General features: G+C 42.1%; 1 protein-coding gene across 4 annotated transcripts in view; it reads right to left on the bottom strand.

Moving 5' to 3' along the window:
• LOC121276977 (ephrin type-A receptor 5-like) overlaps positions 1-22,090 on the bottom strand; it is a 373,321-nt gene that overhangs the window by 20,876 nt on the left and 330,355 nt on the right. For all 4 annotated transcript variants that reach the window (XM_041185740.1, XM_041185741.1, XM_041185743.1 and 1 more), the window contains 2 exons: positions 13,232-13,381; positions 11,395-11,588 (listed from right to left, as the gene is read on the bottom strand). In XM_041185740.1, the coding sequence (XP_041041674.1) occupies positions 11,395-11,588; positions 13,232-13,381 (344 nt within the window). The remainder of the gene's footprint in view (positions 1-11,394; positions 11,589-13,231; positions 13,382-22,090) is intronic.

Here is a 22,090-nt window from a genome sequence, read left to right as displayed (position 1 = left end):
CATTGCGGCCAGCAGGTAAAACATCCTTTTTTCCCTCCGCCACCGTACTTAGTGCAAATTTGGGACGTTTCCTCCCAAAGTCTATGGAATTTGAGCTATCGATCTGATTTCTCTGCTGGCAGGGGGCACCTATAGTGCGCAGTAAGCTCAGTCCCTTCAGCTAGCATCCTTTCCATTATCTTGTCTGCTGTATCTGATCCTAACAGCAGCACACTTGTACCCACTCTATCAATATAACCTTTGGATATCAATTCATTGTCACCGAGTTACAAGAGCGAACCAACACCATGGTCTGGCTTTTCAGTCCCGGGTTGGGAACACAGGGTCGGGACATTTCCCGCTCCACAAACCTGACTCGGGAGAATGTGCCCAAGAAATTTGGGTTTTCATTCTGGGGTGGTGGGGTTCTCTGGGAGTTGGGCACCCCCTGCACCTGGAATGAGTGCAGAGGCTGCCAGGTGCAGAGATGTACTGACAGATGTACTGTGTTCAAGATTTTTTAAAACTAATAAAACAAAAAACAGCACCACAGCCCTCACCCCTCACACCCCCTCCTCCCCCCTGCACTCCCCATGCCCCATCCATGCCAAATCGCATTCTCTACTCCCACCCCCATGGTCTCTCATACGCTCCTTGCCAGCCCCATGCCCCTCTACCCAAACCCCAGCATGACTGTTGCCTTTGACATTTCATTTTGACACTTTTGACAGTTGCACAAACTCATTAACTGTCAAGCTAATTGGAACTGCCAAAATGAACTATCAAAGGCAACTGTCAAGCTGCCAAGGCATTTAAAACTGCCCTTTAAATCTTTGAGAAAAAGATGTCTGCAATATTTAAAAAATATTTCTTGCCATTTCACTCTGTCTGTTGACATAAGTCCAAGAGCTACCATTAATAGGTTAGTGCAGCATGGCTGATTTCACAACCTTCCAAGACCACAATAGGGCGCCTTCCATTTCAGTTTTATTGACAGCTGCAAGTGACTACAGACTCTTTGAAGTGGGACTATGAATTCCAATGTTTGTTTATATAAGGGATTAAGCCCTTGAATTAAATGTTTGTTTTATAAGGATGTAGACGAAGGAATGTAAATGTAGTTCACTGGTTTATATGAATGAGAGTGTTTTTTAAAAATAAATTAAAAATAAATTCTGCAATAGTCACTTAGAACTTAATTTAACTTCAGCACGGTTCTTGAGATCTGCCCGTGGTGGATACTGGATGAGTTGGCAAGGTAGTTGTAAGAGCAAAGGGTGATGGATGGGGGTCATGGGTTGACATGAGTTGGTACTAAGTTGGCATAGGGGCTAAAAAGGGCCATTGGTAGAGGGGCATAGGTTGGCATGGGGGTATGAGGGAACATGGGGTTTGGGTAGAGGGTTATAGGCTGGCATGGAGGGTATGAGGAGCAATAGGTGGTGGGGCATAGCTTTGCATGGAGGGTATGAGGGCATGAGGTGGCCTGCATTGCCGTGGATGGGTATGGGGAGTGTGTAGGGAGATGGGAAGGGGCGTGAGGGGTAAGGGCTGGAAGGCTGTTTTTTGTTTTATGCTTTTTTTTTAAACCTAGGACATAATGTTGGAGCACAGAGGAAGGAGTTCTGCTCCAGCCTGCCTCCACATCAGCAGCCTCTGAACTCATTCCACCTCTGGGGGCGGTGGGCTCGACTCCCCGAGGTCCCCACCACCTGGGAATGAAAATCCAACCTTCCGGGGCACCTTGTCCTGTGCCGGGTTGCAGAGCTAGAAAAGGTCCTGACTCTGTACTCTCGACCCAGGAACGAAAATCCAGGCCTATGTGTTACCCACTAGACAGTTGAAACTCTGGGATAGGACTCTATTCCCAAGAGAGGATTCCTATTCCGCAACGTGGGCAGTTCAGCAGTGTTAATCAAAAACTGGTCAAATAGTGGCCTGAGTGATAGATCAACTCAGAGGCCTAACCAGCTGGTGAGCTCCTTAATGAACAAGATTGAATAAGAAACACAATCGTTGAAATGGAAGAAAAATCCTTTTATTCAATTTTAATAGTTTTTAACATACAGTTAAAATGCTGTTTTATGTTAAAAATTAGAAATGCAAATGCAAGGCCCAGAACTTTAGCACAGAGCACTGCCAAAGATAAAAGAGCAGGGGGCTAAGACAGATGTTAGCACTAACTACACATGCACAATTTTATAAAGCGACTACCAAGTTGTACTTCTCAATTCGTCTCATTGCAAAATAGTTTCTATTTTATGGCAACACAAGAATTACAAGAGAACTGAAGTCACTTAGGCATCAATTTGACATCGGGTATGAAACAACCTTTGGTTCTTTGTCTCACACTAGTCTCAGCATAAATACAATAGGCTTTTTAAGGTTTAAAATTATAGTTTAATGAATCCCCTTTGATCTGTTTTAAACCTCCTTTCAGTCTCTAAACTTACAAAGGAACTAAAATCCTACCCACTCATTTCTATCTTTGAAAGACCACCTTTGGAGGTGAATATAGGCATTTACTTACTTGAAGCACAGAATTCTGCTTTCTACTCACTAAAGAGTAGTGCAAGTGGACAGTATAATTTAGTGCTGTGCATCCATATTACTCTAAAAGCGCACATTTTCAGGATAACTGCAGTATAATCGTCAATTTAATGATGAAGAGATGTCAGGGAGGAGGTCTTATAACACCCACTTATCAGAGTACACAGGAAGAGCAGTCCCTTTGCAATTCACATAGGTATGAAGTCAATTAGAGTTACACAGCTGGCAGCACTCTAATCTGCAAGAGGCAAAGGACGATTTCAACCTGCTCCTGTTCCATTCAATGTCATGCAATGAGCATCAGAAGAAGAGTTCAATTGAAAGATTATGCTTTTGCAGTGACTGTCCTGTCACAGTTCAACAGCCAAGTTACAGCCATAATAATCAAACTAAAACTTAAAAAAATATAATCTTCTCTTTCGCTTTTTTCTATTTGTTGATACTGGAGAGTAATGGTGCACACATTGTTAGCAGGAGGGGCAAAGTTGCTCTGCTTTCACATCCTGGGGGAATGGCCCCGAGGTGTCGAGCTGCTGGTCCTCCGCCCAACAGCCCCTGGCTGACTCATTGAGGAGAAGGAGAAGCTGGAGAGAGGTCAGGCTGCCCTGCACCCCTCTCACGTACATAGAGTTGGAGGCCAACTATGGCATCAGTGATGGAGTTTAGCCCGCGCAGCAGTGCAGGAGCGATGTCCGGGACCAAGGTCTCCATGGCAGTCGCCATCCTACCAGTATTGACCTCGGTGCATTGGCATGCCAGTGCTGTCACCTCAGCCTGAAGGTGGATGGAGTTCTCCATCATGCCTTGCAATCTGAGGAGTGCAGCGGACATCCATTCCTGATGTTCCCGAGCTTGCCTTTGCAGCTTCACAACTGAAGTATAAACAAGTTCAGAGGCTTATCATCTGACTTGGACTCAGCAGATTTCAGGTCTTCAGCAGTTCTTTGAGTGCTGGAGATCTGGGAAGTCCCTGCCGCCACCTGCTGTGTGTCAGACAGTGTGATGTGCTCACCAGATTGTGATCCCCAGGCTACTCTAAAGTTAGGTCCCACCCAGGTGTATGTCTCTGCACTGGTGTAGTGTGTGGGTGAGTGCCATGATGTGTCTTCAATGAAGGTACCTTCAGATTCCTCTTCAGAGGTTTATTTGGGGCTTGATTGGAGACCCTGGGTCGTAGACTTCATCGGCTGTTTGGCAGGTGTGCCTGCAAAAGCAAGGGGCGATAATTAGTGCATGGCAGTGACCTGTGAAACAGGACACATCACTCATAGCATGGTTGTCTAATAGATATTGCACTGCTGGATCCCCACTGGGTAGAGCAGCGTCAACCTCAACTTCCACACAGAATGGTCCAGATCTTTGCTGGCCAGTTGGATGACTCTATTTTCAAAGTCCATGGGGTCCTTGATTTCAGGCATTCCTCACCACTCTGCAACCTCTCCCTTTTGTTGTGTGCCAGCTTTCCTGCATGACTACAGATGGAGTGTGTGTAAGCAGGATGCTGCCAGGCCAGATGATAAGTATGCCTGGCAATGTGTGGGTGATGAGTGGTGCCATGAATGGGATGAGGACAATGAAGGTGTGCGTGAGAGAGTGAGTGGTGATGTCCCTTGAACTGGCAGTAAGTGAAGGCCCTGTGGATGTGTGATGGGTTTGTGAGTGTGAAAGTTGAGAGTGATGAGAAGAGTGACCTAACCTGGTGGAATGGAGGATAGCATTCATCCTCTTCTGGCACTGGGAGGCTGTCCTCTTTTGCAAGGCATTGGCACTGACCCCCACTGCCACCACCTCCCAAGCCAGATTGGTGACATTGCTGGCCCTCCTGCAGCCAGAGCCGAGTTAGAGGACGTTATGCCTTCACAGTGTCCAAAAGGCGCTCGAGGGACATGTAATGAAACCGGGTGAGGGCTGCAGTCTTCTTACCTTTTGGGGCCATGTTTTCTGTATAGCAGTCCTGGGCTGGAAGCACTGAGAGGTGTGCACATGGCTGCACCTTAAATATGGTGCCCGGCGTGATGAAGCAGCTAGGTGATGGCGTGGTGGGTGAATGAGAGCCAGCCCGCCAACAAAGCGGCGTGTTTCCCGGGAATGCATGATTAATGAGGCAGGATTGGGACGATACGGTGTGAAAACCCGCCATTGCAGCTGGCGGGAAAAACATTCTTTTTACCAACTGCTATGGCACTTAGTGCAAATCTGGGACAATTCCATCCATTGTGTACGATTCCCACTTCAAACGCCATTCTCTGCCCACCAACTCGATTCCTCTTCTTTGCAACAGTTTGTGATTTAAGTCAGTCTGTTTGAACTCTTGATGTTACATTTGATGCCAAGGTAAACTTCCAATCACATATTCATGCCATTACGAATATCACCTATTTCCTACTCCATATCATTGACTGAATTTGCCTCGGTCTCAGCTCATCTGCTGCTGAAACCCTCATTCATGCCTTTGTTACCTCTAGAGTCAATTATTCCAATGCATCCTGGCTGGTTCCTCACATTCTACCTGCTGTAAACTTGAAGTCATCTAAAAATCTGCTGCCCATATCTTAACCTGCAGCAAGTCCCATCCTCCTATCACCCCTGTGCTCATTGTCCTACAGAATGTTTTGATTTTAAAATTCTCATCCTTGTTTTCAAATTTCTCCATGGCCTCGGCTCTCCCTATCTCTGTAATCTCCTCCAGCCAGAAAACCCACTGAGATATCGGCAGTTCTCTAACTCTGGTCTCTTGCGCATCTCCAATTTTAATCGTTCCACCATTGGTGGCTGTGCCGTTCTGCTGCCTAGGCCCCAAGTTCTGGAAATCCCTCCCTACACCTGCATGTGTGAAGCGCTTTAGGATGTTTTATTCCATCAAAGGCGCTATAAAAATATAAGTTGTGGTGTTGTCTGATCTTTGTAGCAAAATCATAAAAGCACAGATACATATATTTATTCTAAGTAAACTCATGCTCTTGCTATAAATAGCGAAGAGGAAATAAATCTTCTTCCATCAGGCTCCTGGGTTGTGGAGGCCTGCTCCGCAGAATCACAGAATTGTTACAGCACATAAGGAGGCCATTCAAACATATAAACATACAAATTAGGAGCAAGAGTAGGACATTCAGCCCTTCAAGCCTGCTCCACCATTCAATAAGATCACGTCTGACCTAATTGTAACTTCAACTCCCCATTCCTGCCTACCCCTGATAACCTTCTGCCCCCTTGCTTATCAAGAATCTATCTACCTCTGCCTTCAGAATATTCAAAGAATCTGCTTCTACCACCTTTTGAGGAAGAAAATTGCAAAGACTCACAGCCCTTTGACAGAAAAAATTTCTCATCTCTGTCTTAAATAGGCGACCCCTTATTTTTAAACAGTGACCCCCTAGTTCTAGTTTGCTGTCACAAGATTACTCATCCTTTCCACCTTCACCCTGTCAAGTCCCGTCAGGATCTTATATGTTTCAGTCAAGTTGCCTCTTACTTTTCTAAACTCCAGTGGATACAAGCCTAGCCTGTCCAGCCTTTCCTCATAAGACAACCCACCAATTCCAGGTATTACTCTAGTAAACATTCTATGAACTGCTTCTAATGCATGTACATTCTTCCTTAAATCAGGATACCAATACTGTGGTCTCACCAATGCCCTGTATAACTGAAGGATAACCTCTCTACTTTTGTATTAAATTCCCCTCATAATAAAAATAACATTCTATTACCTATGCTAATTACTTGCTGTACTTGCATACTAAACTTTTGGGATTCATACACTAGGACACCCAGATCCCTCTGCATCTCAGAGCTCTGCAATCTCTCACCATTTAGATAATATGTTTCTTTTTTATTCTTGCTGCCGAATCGGACAATTTCGCATTTTTCTACATTATGTTCCATTTGCCAGATCTTTGTCCACTCACCTAATTGATCTATGTCCTTTTGTAGCCTCTTTATATCATCTTCATAATTTGGCCTATCGTGTCTGCACCAGCTCTCCGAATGAGCATTTCACCTAATGCCATTCTCCTGCCTTCTCCCCGTAATCCTGCACATTGTTTATTTTCAAATAATCATCTCATTCCCTTTTGAATGCCTCGTTTGAACCTGCCTCCACCACACTCTCAGGCATTTCATTCCAGACCCTAACCACTTGCTGTGTGAAAATGTTAGTTAGATTTTCATGCTTCTACTTTTACCTTTCTTCCTTTATCTTCTCACACTGTACCTTATATATGTCTTTAATTTCCTTCATTTCTCACATTATGCTTCCCTTTGTCTCATGCATTTACGATTTACAGCATAGAATCTTCCAGTACAGAGGGAGGCCATTTGGTCCATCATTCCCTTTGAAAGAACTATCCGGTTAGTCCCACTCCACACTCATTCCCCATAGACCTGCAATTTTTTTCCTTTTCCTAGATCTAATTCCCTTCTGAATGTTACTATTGAACCTGCTTCCACCATCCTATCAGCAGTAAATTACAGATCACATCATTCTTCCATTTTCCCATCCCAGTTCTCTATCTAAATCTTTCTATTTCAACTTCTTAGGTCGTCCTATTACTTATCCGTGTGCTATGTGCTCCCCCTTCCCTCCTATCTTCTACCTTTTACATGATTCAATCTTTTTTACAAGAACAAGGAGGTTATGCTGAACTACAAGGGCAAAGAGGTTATGCTGAACTTGTATAGGACACTAGTTAGACTACAGCTGGAGTATCATGTACAGTTCTGGGTGCCACGGTATAGGAAGGTTGAGAGTGCAGGAGAGGTTTACAAGAATGGATCAAGGGATGAGAAACTTCAGTTATGAAGGTAGATTGGAGACGTTCAAACTGTTCATGAAGTGAGGAATGCTAAGAAGAGATTTGATAGAGGTGTTCAAAATCATGAGGAGGTCTGGACAGAGTAGATAGGGAGAAACTTTCTGCTCATAAAAGGATCGAGAACGAGAGGGCATAGATTTAAAGTGATTTGCAAAAGAAGTAAATGCGATGTGGGAAAAAAAACTTTTTCACACAGCAAGTGATTGGGTCTGGAATGTACTGCCTGGAAGCGTGGTGGAGGCAGGTTCAATCGAGACATTCAAGAGGGAATTAGATGATTATTTGAACAGGAACAATGTGCAGGGTTACGAGGAAAAAGCAAGAGAAAGGCACTACGTCATAATGCTCACTCAGAGAGCCTGTGCAGATATGATGGGCTGAATGGCCTCCTTCTGCACTGTAACAATCCTGTGATTTTTTTTTAAATGCTGTCCATCAATATTTTTTTTTCCAGTGCTGAAGAAGGATTCAATATCTAAAATGTCGACTTGTGTCCTTTGGATAGGTTACGACTGGCATGCTGAGTATTCCAGTATTTTCTAGTTCTGTTTTCAATTACCAACATCTGCAGTTTATTTTGTTTTTGAAGAGGAAAGTGTCACAGGTTCTGTGCTGTTTACCTCTCTAAAAAGCAGGACCTTCAACAATAAACTAAGTTGCTGTATGTCAGGCACATATTTATTTGAATAAAGAAAAATGAAATATCTATAATATGCAGGTTTCACCAACTTAACAAAAATATTTAAAAAGAATCAACGTTTTAATGTTTCAGTTCATTACAATTAAACTTTAAAGACATCATCCATCATTATTGAGGACAGAACTGAAAAATACTTTCACTGCAGGAGATATATGGATTGTGGTCTGATTGATATGTTGAATTTATCTCCTTGCACGCTCTTTGTTCTTTAACAGTTAATTTATTTTTTTATACTTGATTCAGTGTTTGGTGTTGTATTGCTACTATTGCAGTAGATTTCAGCCTGTAACTGATAGTAATTTCAAATTTAATAGACATGTTTAGAATGCAAAAAAGAACACCAACGTGCATTAATAATAAATGTATTGAAGATTGGATATTGAAATTCATGTGATTGCCCAATCTTTTTTGATAACTATATTTCCTGCCTGCTGACCCATGTCAGACTCCCTCTCTTGCTCCATTTTAAATCAAATAAACTTTTTTATTTCCTTTTTAGCACTGAAGTTCAGTATCATTATAAATCCCAGATGGACAATCTTGGCAATAGATCAAAAGAGAGGAAAGAAAAATTGAAACTGAACAGGTTGGAAGCACCAACACGTCATTGGGAATTAAAACAGAGAAGACTGGATGTGCAGTTCAGGCAGGCGCTGAAAAATGGCTTCATGCAAGGTGTAGTCATGAAGTTTCAAGGCTGAGACAGGAGCCCTATTTTTCTCATTCAGATGCTAACAGACCAGCTGGCCATTACCTTTTTCTGTTTTGTAATCTCCAGCGTTCAAGGTTCTTCTTCTCAGCAGTTCAAGAAGATCTGTCTCTATTTCTAGGCTTCAGCTTTTATGATTTCATATTTTTCTTACGTCATACTCATTACTTTTTGTACTTTGTGAACACTTCGGAACAAAGATCATGCCATGCATTAAGTTTTGTGGATGATTACATCAGTATCATGGTCCTGATGAAACCCCTGGCTGAGCAGTGATGACACCTTTCCCCTTCATGGAGTCTCTCTCCCTGCCTGGCACTTATCACTAAATCTCACTTTGACTTGATTGGCTAAGCATCTGGCACTTTCTCCTTCTATGAGCATCTCACCATGTTCCACCCCTCTCATTCAAAATCATTATTTTCTACTGCTCTTCCAAGTATAATGCAAATTTTCTCATCAAGGTATCTTCACTGTTTTCTTCCCTGGTCTCTGCACTGAACAATGTCTCACCCTCGGTTATTTCAATGATTATCTCAACTCATCGTGCTTTCTCCTCTGTGTCCTTTTAATCTCTTTAAATCTCTCCCGTCCACACAAATTCATGGTCACTTCCTTGATCTTGCCATCTCATGTGGTCTAGTTAGTTCCATTGTATCAATCACAGATAAGGCCATCTCTGATCTATTCTTACAACATTTTGCACCCACACCCCCTTTCCACAACCTACTTCCTCCAGTGTCTGTCCCCAGAAATAAAAACTATCAAGCAATTCACTTACAACTGAACTTACAAAATCCCAACTATCTAGCCTCTGGCCCCCCATTCACTGCAACACTTCTGCAGCTACTATTCTACTCAACCATGCCTTCATCTCCACCTTAGATGCCCTAGTCCTCAATAAAACCATAACCCTCTCTCAATCTAACCATTCCCCAAATATGGGTCTCATCCCCACCCTCTTAAGTACAAGGAATGCAGACTTGAAAACATACGATGGACAACTGATACACCCATCCACACCAGACCTGGCTGGACCACATAAAGTGCAATCAGGTCCTGCTCTTATCTGTTACAACTGCTCACTATTCTAGGATCATCCTGGAATGCAAAGATAACCCTCCACTTCTTTTCTCTACTGCAAACCATCTTCTTAAACCCCTCTCCCCATCTCCTCCCCACTCACCTCCAACTTAAAGTGCAAGGAGCTCATGGATTTATTTGGCACTGTTATCATCCAGTCAGCTGCCTCTGCTGTATCCCTCCCTCCCATTAGCCCACTGGGCCAAACTGCTTGTAAAGTTCACTACTGCCCTAGCCCTAAGCTCACATCTCTCTCATGCTCTCTCTGGGTTTAACTTGCCCATGAGACCCACCTCCTGTTCACTCCTGCTCTCCACCTACCTTTCGTGTGTGTTAGAAAGATTCGCAGGTTGATAATCAACCTATTTGGCTGCGTTAACAATGCACCTTCCTTGGTCATCAAGTTTTGAGGTGGGACTCGAACCTGGACGTTCTGACTCATGCAGGGACACTACCCACTGTGTTAGAAGACATTGCTGATCTGCTGTACCTAATCAATATGCTATCTGTGCATCAATAAACCTCTTTGACTTTCTTTGTTGTCAGCACTCCCATTCACTTTTACTACCAAGAAAAAATCTCATGAGACCTCAACAATTCAAGTCACATTAGCATAATGTAAAGGCAAAAGGAAATCAAAGTGTGGACTCCTGACAGGAGTCAAAGATACATTTTATTCTATTGCTACAAAGAACTTAAGTATCAGCAGTGACCCTTTCTTTGCAAATAGCACTCCCATTTCCCACCTAAAATTACTTCAAATGGCCACCAATGCAAAGCTAGTGCTCTGCTCCTGTACGGCAATTACCTCAGATCATTTAACACCGGCAACTACTGTTCAAAGATGGAAGCATAGGATTCACCTATAGGATAGATTTTACAAGTGCATACGGCTGGTGAGGAACCTCGTCCAGCAACTGTGCACATCAGGAAACTGCAGTCACACTAGCCACAATCCACTCTCCTTTAAATTTGGCATGCAGGAAAATTAGGGGCAGTATGCCTTCCACAGGCATAGTGTGTGAACAAGGATGTACTTGTCCTAGGCTAATTAATAATGAAGATACAATATTGTGCCATGCATGAATGGTAGGTATAGTTTCATGATTTCTCAGGAAGCTATGATGCATCTGTTGGTGGTTGGGTTTTCATAAGGAATTGGGTAAAATGTCACTAAGTGACAAATTCTCAGTACGCTCTCAACAGCTAGAATAGTTGTCAATATCTTCTTAAGAAGATAACTAATCATAGAAAAGTTAGCTAGAATCATGGAAGGGTACAGCACAGAAAGTTGCCATTCAGCCCATCGTACCTGAACTGGTTCTCTGAAAGAGCTAAATAATTAGTCCCATTCATCTGCTCTTCTCCATTGTAAGTATTCCATAGATTATAATCTATTCCCCATTGAAAGTTACTATTGTATCTGCTTCCACCACCTTTTCAGGCAATGCACACCAAATTACAACAACTCACTGTGTAAAAAGTAAAATCTCTTCAGCTCCCTTCTGGCTCTTTTGCCAATTATATCTTAAATAATTGTAACTGCACAGAAATCAACGTACCTCGTGGAGGCATTAACTAACGTCTTCAAGCTGCACGGATTGCGAATCATTTTATCTAAAATGCTAACTATTTCTTCAAATTTGGGCCTGCTGTTGCGATCCTTCTGCCAGCAGTCAAGCATCAACTGGTAAAGAGCGGCTGGGCAGTCCATGGGAGTTGGCAAGCGATAGCCTTCCTCCACAGCCTTTATCACCTGTTGCAAACAAACCAAATGTTTTTCAAATAGTAACACATACCTTGGGCAGAATTCTACAGCCCCTCCGCCGCCAGTGGGGTTTTCCGGTCCCGCCAAAATCAGTGGACTTTTGAACAGCTCACCAACCCTGCCCCTGCCATGATGGGGCTGTAAAATTCCACCCATGATGTCAGACAGCTTTTACCTCATTTCATTACAATTTAGCTCACTTCCAACAAAATCTTCATACGCAGCTTTGATTTGTAGCTTGCAGACCGTGAGAGCACTATCCTTTCAAAAAGGGAACATTATATTCGATTTGTCAATATTTAGCTGAGTGTCTGGATTTACTCCTTAATGAGGCATTCTAACATGATATTTAGCTGATCTTTACTCATCAAATTTGTCCCTTAAGGGGACACTTCTGTGCTTCTGGTGCCTTCTGGGAGCACATGTCACAAAAAGGTCCAGTTCAATTATCTTCCATTGCCAGGCTATTTTCTTCATGGCAAGAGAACTGGCTTTTCACCACAGTAATTGAGATTGATGAGAAGAACAAAGGTCTGGCATGTGTTCCCTGGAACTTCAGAAAGTAGCTCCCAGTTCTATAGGACCTTAATATTTCTGCTCAATGGAAATGGAATGTTGGCTCAGTAAGCAAACGCATTGCATGAGGTTAGATTTCCTTTGTGCAATGTTCCACAAAAATCGAAAAGTCGACTTTTAGAAAATGGGCTTAAGGCTTTTGTTACACATAATACACAAAGTGAATCTTCTCTCATGCATAAGGGCTAGGAGAGACTCGTACCCGTTTCCTGCTCTGTTCTGGTTTAGCAGATCCACGGCAACACCCACACCACCCCACCAACCCCAACCATGGTTACACGTGCTGCAAATGGCCTCAGCAGGCAGTTATAGGAGCATAGGGAATAGGAGCAGGAATAGGCATTCAGCCCCTCAAGCCTGCTGCTCCACTCAATAAGATCATGGCTGATATGATCGTCACCTCAAACACCATTTTCCTGCCTGCCCCCCATAAACCTTTTACTCCCTTGATCTGTCTACCTCAGGCTTGAATATTTTCAATGGGTCAGCCTCCAATGATGTCTGGGTGGAAATTCCAAAGATTAATGACCCAGCGAGAGAAGAAATTCCTCCTCGTCTTTGTCTAAAATGGAAGACTCCTTATTCTGAAACTGTGCCCTCTTCTAGTTCTAGACTCCCCCAAGATGCAAAAGATCCTCTCAGCATCATATGGAAACCACTGTGCAAGTGCAAGTGTATGCACTTTGGGTAAAGGCAGGATTGAGCATGCCTGTGATGTCCCTGTGGTAGTTTCCTGATAGACACCATGGTTTGTATGTACTGAATCATAGGATTATAAAATTCCCCCTCCTATCCTCTGTGGAAGGTGTCAACTCTGCTGTATTTTGATTCTACTCTGGTTACCCTCCATTAACTTGCTCAATTGGTCCTTGTTGATTGGTGAGGCTTGACTTTAATTTTAACAGAGGTTTTAAAAAAAAAGTGTTAATGCTGCTGCTAAAATAATGGAGAAAGGAATTGAACTCAGCAATCATGTGCCATTGACAGCAATAATTTCCAAAATGAATGCTTTCTTCATTGATTGTCTACAAGGAATGATGCTCAGGAGTACTTACATCTTGATTAGTCATTTCCCAGTAAGGTCTCTCTCCATACGACATCACCTCCCACATGACAATTCCATAACTCCAAACATCACTGGCTGAGGTGAACTTGCGGTAAGCTATCGCCTCTGGAGCTGTCCACCTGATTGGGATCTTCCCTCCCTGTCCAGGAAATAGGAAGAGAACACTGTCAATGCCTAAGGATATAAGACTCCTTGCAAATGGCACAGAAATAAGATGTAGAAACTCTGACTAAATAGAACTGACAGAAGGCAGCTGATCTCTGCAGAGCAAAGCCCTCACGCAAAGGCTGACTGACTGTTAATTGGTTGTCTTGATTTTTCAGACAGATTTTGTCTGAATACCCACAAAGTATGAGAATTGACTTGTTGATTAAGCTGACTCAAGGATGGTCTTCCACAAGACGCAGAAAGCACATAAGAAGCATGAAGGTATATTTTAATCAGTCAAATACGGCACATTTATGTATTTGACCAATAGTGCATGTGAAATATTATAAGAACACCACATCATTTGTGTGTAAGGGAAACTATGGAATTTGAAGACTAAGTCTAGGCTCTTGTTCCTTGAGTTATGAAGAGTTGATTGTACCATAGACTTTGAAGAAGTACTCTCCTTACTGTGAGATAGTAAACAATTGGGGTGTTACAGATGAACGTATCAGGGTTGCTCACTGACTGGATTTGAACTGCACAATCCAGATTTTGCATAGAACTGTCTAAAAACGTTAGCCGTTCATCAAAGATCCGATTTTGAAAATCTACTTCTTGCACTTAATTCTACACATTATGAAGAAAGAAAAATTATTTTCATTTATTTAGTGCTTATCAAAGCCTTAGATCATCAGAAAATGCTTCACATTCAATGTATTAGCAAATCTAGACACTGCTATGTAAGCAGTGTGGTAGCCAATGCTGTGCACAGCAAAATCCCACAAACAGTAAATTAGTTGAACGACTGGTTAATGTATTTTTCTGTTTTCAATGTTGTTGGTTAAGGGAACAATTTTGGCCAGGACATCGGGAAAATGTTCTGATCTTCTTCAAGGACTGCCCAAAGGATTTGTTACATCCACCTGAAAAGGCAGGTGAGCCTCGGTTTAAAGTCTCATCTGACAGATAGTATTTTTGGCTATGCAGCTCCCCATCTGTACTTCACTCAAGTGTCACTCCAGATTATGATGTGAAGGTGTTAGTTATAAGTTATAAGTTAGTTAGTTAGTTAGTTATAAGGCTCTGAATTAATTTTCATCAGCAGGACAACAAATATTAGAAGCCCATTGATGTACCCATGATATTCTCCTGGTTAGGATAAAAAATTAGGAATAATGGGTTCTCTTCCTAAAGATATGTATTAAAGTTGGATGTCCAAATTAAAGTTGGACGTCCAAATGATGACCAGTGTGGTGGAAGAAACCCCTGAACTCTGGTAATTTGAGCTGGCATAAGACCCACCATCAAATGGTTTCCCTTGAGGGACAAGCATAACAAATGGCGACAGGACATCAGAAATGAATGATCCCACCTTATTATCATTAGAATGCTGGGTTTATGCCTCTTGCAGATACAAATCTTGCTCCACTCTTGAGGAAGGTTCTGGAATTCCTGAAGCAACCTACGGGAGGTGGACCCAGGAGTAATGGGACTCTGTCTTTTTGATTAGGGAATCAGGAAATAGTGCTTATTTCTTTTCTGAGGTAATCAAGTGGAGAAACAAGCTTTACAATTTTAAAATCTAAGTAAAATGTATATTTGCAACCACGTACCATTTTTAATCTCTACAGGAAATTTGTTTTTGCTTTTCCTTTTACTGTGAAGCAGCGCCAAATGATATAATTACCAACTGCAGTTGATACAGTTTCAGTGAGAATTGCTCATTGGGGAAGGAGTCAATACGAATTGGGTTTGCATTTGCACTTCTTCACTGTTGTACTGATGTTCCACAATCTCTCTCTATTAATAAGCCCACTAACTTCAGGTCTAACCAGGTCAAACTTTTCACTTTGACTCTGCAGCTGAGGGAAGTTTCATTGGTTCCTCATGGCTTTAGAGGAGAAAACATTTGGCTCATTTGTTTCACCTATTACTTTGCTGATAGGAATCCTTTAATCAGCAAAAAAGCATGGATAAATAATCCATTAACACTTTCAGCTGACATATTACACCCTGTTTACCTAAGATGAGAAACATGGTATAATTATTGAACAGAGGAGTGTATAGTCCAGTGTTGTTCCCCTGTTCTTTCCATTGTTGTGCTGCAATCTGCTGTGAAAAAGGCAGAGACTGACTCAGATGCCTCCATCTCTGTTTATTTTGTCCATATCATATACGACAGTCTTGTGTTGAATATCTGGTGACAAATATCATTTGAGCAATTAGCTTTCTGATAAAGTATTGAATGCACATGAGAATTATACTCACCATTAAAATGGACCAACCATACAAGATTTTACAGAGACGGAGAAAAAAAAAATCTTTATTTATACTTTGTGATCTTTCATCTCACGAGAGGAATTAGTCGCAGCATTTGTTTTGTGAACATTTCCTCCCCGCTAACCCACTGGAATTCTGGATCACCAGCATAAAAGCTGGCCAAAAGTCCATTTAAATCAGCACTATTTATTCATCACTGCCAAATGGATTAACTGAAAAAAAGTGCCTGAAGCATGACAATGTGAAACACAGTGCACTGGGACCCCTGTTGAATTCATCCCTTAAACCAGGATATTGTACATGTAGGGCTCTGCAGCAGAGGTAATAGAGCAACAGAAATATAACCAGGGTACGTGGATTATGCTTATCAGCTTCCTGAGCTCCTCCTTACGTAAATTTAATTTCATCCATGATTCTGCTACATATTGGATTACATTCTTGTGAATTGCTTTGGAACTACATTTAAGTTGCTATATGAATACAAGTCATTGCTGTTATGTATACTGTCATAAAATAAGCTCTGCAAACCTAGCACTTCTGACTTTGCCATTTTCTGTTGGCTACCCAGAATGACCAAACATTGTTTTTCCAAACCTTGATCTTGTTTTCAAATCACTCAGTTGTCTTGCTCCATCTGCAATCTTCAGGTTCTCATTAAACATAACTCAGTGCAGTAACCTAACTTAATTGGCTTTATTGTACATTATCAGTCACACAACAAATATGTTAACAAAGCAATATTTCTCTCTCTGACAAGTTACTAATATATTGAAACATATATATGAAAATAAAACCTTTATTAAACAGAGGCAAATGTTAGGGGTATATTTTAAGGGTTCCAGGATGGTGGGGGGAGGTGAAGGTCCTTAAAATGGAAGAGTGTGGGACGGGGCTGGTTTTCTCAGTGCCCCTGAACTCCTCCAGCTTAACTCACCCTAAAATAAACATGGGGACCCACCCCTCCAAGACAAATCCTATTTTAGGTTATGGCCCTATAGTGTCAGTTCAACTTAAAGAATTGAGAGGCCTGCATGGGCAAACTTGACAGCAGTCAGCTGAATGTTCAGAGGAGGCTCGGATAAATCTTTTTATTGAACTTTTTTAAGGGTCCCTTATGGGCCAGGAGTAGAAAGTATGTGCTTCTGAACATCATGCTCTAATATTGATGGCAAAAATGGGAGTCAGTGACACTGAGGAACTAATTGATGGTGAATATGCTGTCTAAAATCAACAAAGTGGCAGGGGGAGGGAGGTGTTAAAACAGACACTGGCAACTGCAAAACCTATTAATATCCATACAAAATAATACAATAAGGGCTCACAGTGGAAAGTCTGTAATGTGTGATCAACACTGTTCCTGTTGATGCTGATAATTTGGAGGTCCTAATGCAGGAGGTGCAATTGGAAAAGTATTTGTACAATAATAAGGAAGTAAATAGTACCCAACAAGGATTCAGAAGGGGAAGATCATTCCATCTCAATATCGCGCAGGAAGTAGCCTTTGGAATAAACTAAAAAGCCCTACAGCATACTGTATCTAAGTATCCATTAAGCATTCAGCAAATTCCCACATGAAAACTGTCAGTCAAATTCAAGCTTTTACTCAAGAGTATGCCTTGGGGATGGATAAGAAACTGGAGTAAGAGTAGAAGGGTTATGCCAGCATGGGGATGGGGAAGCACTGAGTAGAGTGTGCCAGGCATCAGTGTGGGGTCCACTTCTCATTTAGTTAAACAAAGTGGACTCAGAATCAAAGTGGCAAAGCCTTATTTCCAACCGGGAGCAGAGTTGAAAGGGGCGCCTCAGAAATTGTGAGTTCGGCAAAATAAATACTTAGCCAGATCAACGGCAGATGAAATCTAATATGTCAAGTGCAAGATACTGTACAAAGGGAAAAAAAAATCAACACTTATTTCACCAAGTGTACTGACATAGCTAAGGATCAACCTGAGAGAACCAGCAGTCTCTTCAGCCCAGGTAAGCCCAGCCTCCGTTGTTGCACCTCTTGCAACAGGCTTTCTGTTGCAAACCAAATTACTGGTCTCTTATTACAGGACACATGAAGTATCAGTTTCCAAGTCCCTGCCCTTGTCTTGCTTCCTGTGCTATATCAGCAAAACAAGGATCATATAGTTATAAAAACAAAAAAACTGTGGATGCTGGAAATCCAAAACAAAAACAGAATTACCTGGAAAAACTCAGCAGGTCTGGCAGCATCGGCTGAGAAGAAAAGAGTTGACGTTTCGAGTCCTCATGAATGAGGACTCGAAACGTCAACTCTTTTCTTCTCCGCCGATGCTGCCAGACCTGCTGAGTTTTTCCAGGTAATTCTGGTTTTGTTAAGGATCATATAGTGCCTTTCACAGAATCACAGAATTGTTACAACGCAGGAAGAGGCTATTTGACCCGTTGTGTCTGCACCGCCTCTCTGAATCAGCATTATAACTTAGTGCCTCCTGCTTTTCCCAGTAACCCTGCACATTGTTTCTATTCAAATAATGATCTAATACCTTCTTGAATGCCTCCATTGAATCAGGCTCTACCACACTTCCAGACAGTGCATTCCAGACCCAAACCACTCACGTGTGAAAAGGTTTTTTCTCACATTGCATTTGCATCTTTTGTAAATCACTTTACATCTGTGCCCTCTCATTATCTGTTCTTTTACAAGCAGGAACACTTTCTCCCTATCTACTTTGTGCAGGCCCTCATGATTTTGAACACCTCTGTCAAACCTCTTCTTAGTTTTCTCCTGTACAGGAAGAACAGTCTCAACTTCTCCAATCTATCTTCATAACTGAAGTTCCTCAACTCTGGAACCATTCTTGTAAATCTCTTCTGCACTCTCTCTAATCCATTCAGATCCTTCCTAAAGTGTGGTGCCCAGAACTGTACACAATACTCCAGCTGAGGTCTAACTAGTGTCCTATATAAGTTCAGCATAACCTCCTTGTTCTTGTACTCTATGTTCCTACTAATAAAGCCTAGGATATGCTTTATTAACTGCTCTCCACCTGTCCTGCCACCTTTAATGATTTGCGCAGATGTACACCCAGGTCCCTCTGCTCCTGTATACCCTTTAGAGTTGTACCCCTTATTTTATATTGTCTCTACATGCTCTTCCTACCAAAATGCATCACCTCAAACTTCCCTGCATTGACCTTCATCTGCCACCTACCTGCCCACTCCACCAACTTGTCTCTGTCCTTTTGAAGTTCTACACTGTCCTCCTCACAGTTCACAATACTTCTAAGTTTTGTATCATCTGCAGACTTTGTTACCTCTTCAAACTACTCCAGCAAGTTGGCTGAAAATGATTTTCCCTTAAGAAATCCATGCTGTCTCTACCTAAACAACCCAAATGTTTCCATTTGGCTATTAATTCTCTCCAGAATAATTGTTCCTAGAAGCTTCCCCACCATTGAAGTTAAACTGACTGGTCTGTAATTGCTGGGCTTATCTTTACAAACTGTTTTGAACAAAGGTGTAATGTTTGGAATTTTCCAGTCCTCTTCCATCTCTCTTGAGTCTAGGGAAGACTGAAAGCTTATGGCCAGTGCCCCTGCAATATCCACTTTCTCTTCCTTCAATATCCTTGGATGTATCTCATCCAGTCCTAGTGCCTTGTCAATTTTAAGTACTGACAGTTTATCCAATACCTCCTCCTTATCAATGTTGAACCCTTCTAGTGACAGAGTTTCCTTCTTTGTCACCATGACCTTGGTAACATCTGCTTCCTTGATAAAGACAGCTGCAAAGTATTCATTTAACACCTCAGCCATGCCCCCACCTCCATGTGCAAATCCCAATTTTTTGATCCATAATCAGCCCTACTCCTCCTTTTACCATATTTTACTATTTATGTGCTTGTAGGAGACTTTGGGATTCCCCTTTATGTTGGCTACCAGTCTTTTCTCATAATCCTTCTTTGCTTCTCTTATTCGCTTCTTCAACTCTCCTCTGAACCTTCTGCATTCCGCTTGGTTCTCAGTTGTATTTTCCACCAGACACCTGTCATAAACATACTTTTTCTTCTTTATCTTAATTTCTATCTCCTTTTTCAGCCAGGGAGTTCTGGATTTGTTTTCGCTACCTTTCTCTTATGAGGGAATATACCTTGACTGTGCCCAAACCATTTCTTTTTTGAAGGTAGCCCATTGTTCAGCCCAGTCATTTCCATCAATCTTTTGTTCCAGTCCATCTGGCCCAGCTCCGTTCTTGCCCCATTGAAGTCGGCTCCCCCCAGTTAATTATTCTTACTCTGGATTGCAGACTGTCCTTTTCTACTGTCATCCTAAACCTTATGATACAATGATCATTATCTCCTAAATGTTCCCCCACTGACACTTGATTACTTAGCCCACATCAATTTCAAGAAGCAGGACTACCAGTACCTCCTTTCTTATTGGGCTGGACACCTACTGCTGTAGAAAATTCTCCTGAACACACTCTAGAAAATCTTACCTCTCTCTGCCCTTTACACTACCACTGTCCCAGTCCATATTCAGGTAATTATAGCCCACTATTATAACTACTCTATAATGTTTGTACCTTTCTATAATTTCCCTGCAGATTTGTTCTTCGACATCCTTCCCACGAGTTGGTAGCCTATAGTCTACACTGAGCAATGTAATTGCACCCTTTTTGTTCATTAGCTCTAACCAAATTGATTCTGTCCTTGAACCCTCTGGAACATCCTTTTTCTCCAGCACTGCAATGTTTTCCTTAACCAATATCGCCACCGCACCTCCTTTTCTTCCTGCCTTATCTTTCCTGAACACATTGTACCCAGGAATATTTAACGTGAAGATTGCTGAAAAAGATATTTTGTTGAAGCTTTTTGCCTTGCACTCATCAGCACAATCACAAGAATATCAATGTCAGGGGAAGCAAGGACTTTATACTGTATGAGAAGACAGTGCTGATTGGTTGGCAAGTGGATTCTGATTGGTACAGGCATTGCCAAGGAGAATGCACCGGTTAATAGTGACTTACTGCCAAGCATTGTTTGAAATTTTAAACCAGACAGCTTGGTTGGTCAAAGCATTGCCCTGAGGAATGAACCAGCAAATGGCTCTCACTAATTTTCTTTAGCTGAAACAGGCACAATATGTGTACATCTTCCTTCTGTCTGCAAAGAACAGGGCCATGCGTAATAATATATGTATCTTCCAGTACACGTAAATGTGCCACACTGATGATCCGACCCATGATCTTAAATTGGTTGTCAGCATAATTTTCAGCACACTGAGGGTCATTTAGCAAATGTTCTCCAATCACCTGTCTGTTCCCCTAACTAATGAATCGCCTATTACTATTGCTCTTCCTTTCTTTTTCCTCCCCACTGTATAGTTGAGCCACTTGTGGTGCCACAAACTTGGCTCTAACTGCACTCCTCTGAGGAACCAATGCTCTTACCTGTATCCGAAATGGAAAACCGCTTATTGAGTTGGACCGTGGGGTACTCCTGCACCACCTGCCTGGTTCTCTCAGACTGCCTGGTGGTCACCCATTCCCTTTCTGCCTCCATGCTCCTAACCTGCGGTGTGACCACCTTTCCAAACGTGCTTTCCATGTAGCTCTTAGCCTCACTGATGCGCTACAATGACTTTAACCGCCGCTGGAGCTCTGAAACTTGAAGCTCAAGTTTCTGCAGCTGGCAGCATTTCATGCGCATACAGTTGTCTAGATAACCAGTAGTGTCCCTGACTTCCCACATATTACAGGACATGCATTCCACACTACCGAGCGGCCCTGCCATATCTTAATTTTATTTCCCTTACTTAATTTTTTTTTATGTTGGTTTACTTATATAACTTTATGTTACTGACCCTGACTTCCCCTATTCCTAATGTTTCTTACTCAAATCCAAATAGCTACTTCTTTAAAAATGATACGCCTTTCTAGCTTACAGCTCTTTAGAGACACTCCCTAACAGAAGTTTTTTTTTACCATCAATGAACTTACAGTTTTCCTATGATGTCACTGTTTGATTTTATTTCTCAAACTCAGCTCCGAAGGTGAGGTTTACAACCTGGTCTGTTTCTGCTCAGCTACTCCTGTTCCTGACTTAGAATAATTCCTATGTATACCACACTTGTATCCCCCATGCACCTAATTCCCACCTGAGTGTAATTCGCTACTCACTCGGTCTCTGTCTCACTGCAGCATAGTCGCCTGTCTCCTCGTGTGCCCCTTACTAACATAGTAAGCCACCCTAAGATTCTTCACAGTAGCACTATCAAACAAAATTTGACACCAAGGCAGATAAGATGAAATAAGAATAGATGACCAAAATCTTGGGCAAAGAGGTTGGTTATTTGGAGCAATTTAAAGGCAGAGAGAAAGGATTAACTTAAGAATTCCAGTGTTTAGGGCCTACGCAGCTGAAAGTATGGTCATCAATGGTGGAGTGATT

Source organism: Carcharodon carcharias, chromosome 4, assembly GCF_017639515.1.
Source record: "Carcharodon carcharias isolate sCarCar2 chromosome 4, sCarCar2.pri, whole genome shotgun sequence".
NCBI classification, from domain to species: Eukaryota; Metazoa; Chordata; class Chondrichthyes; order Lamniformes; family Lamnidae; genus Carcharodon; species Carcharodon carcharias.
This window is presented reverse-complemented; position numbering and strand designations above follow the sequence as displayed.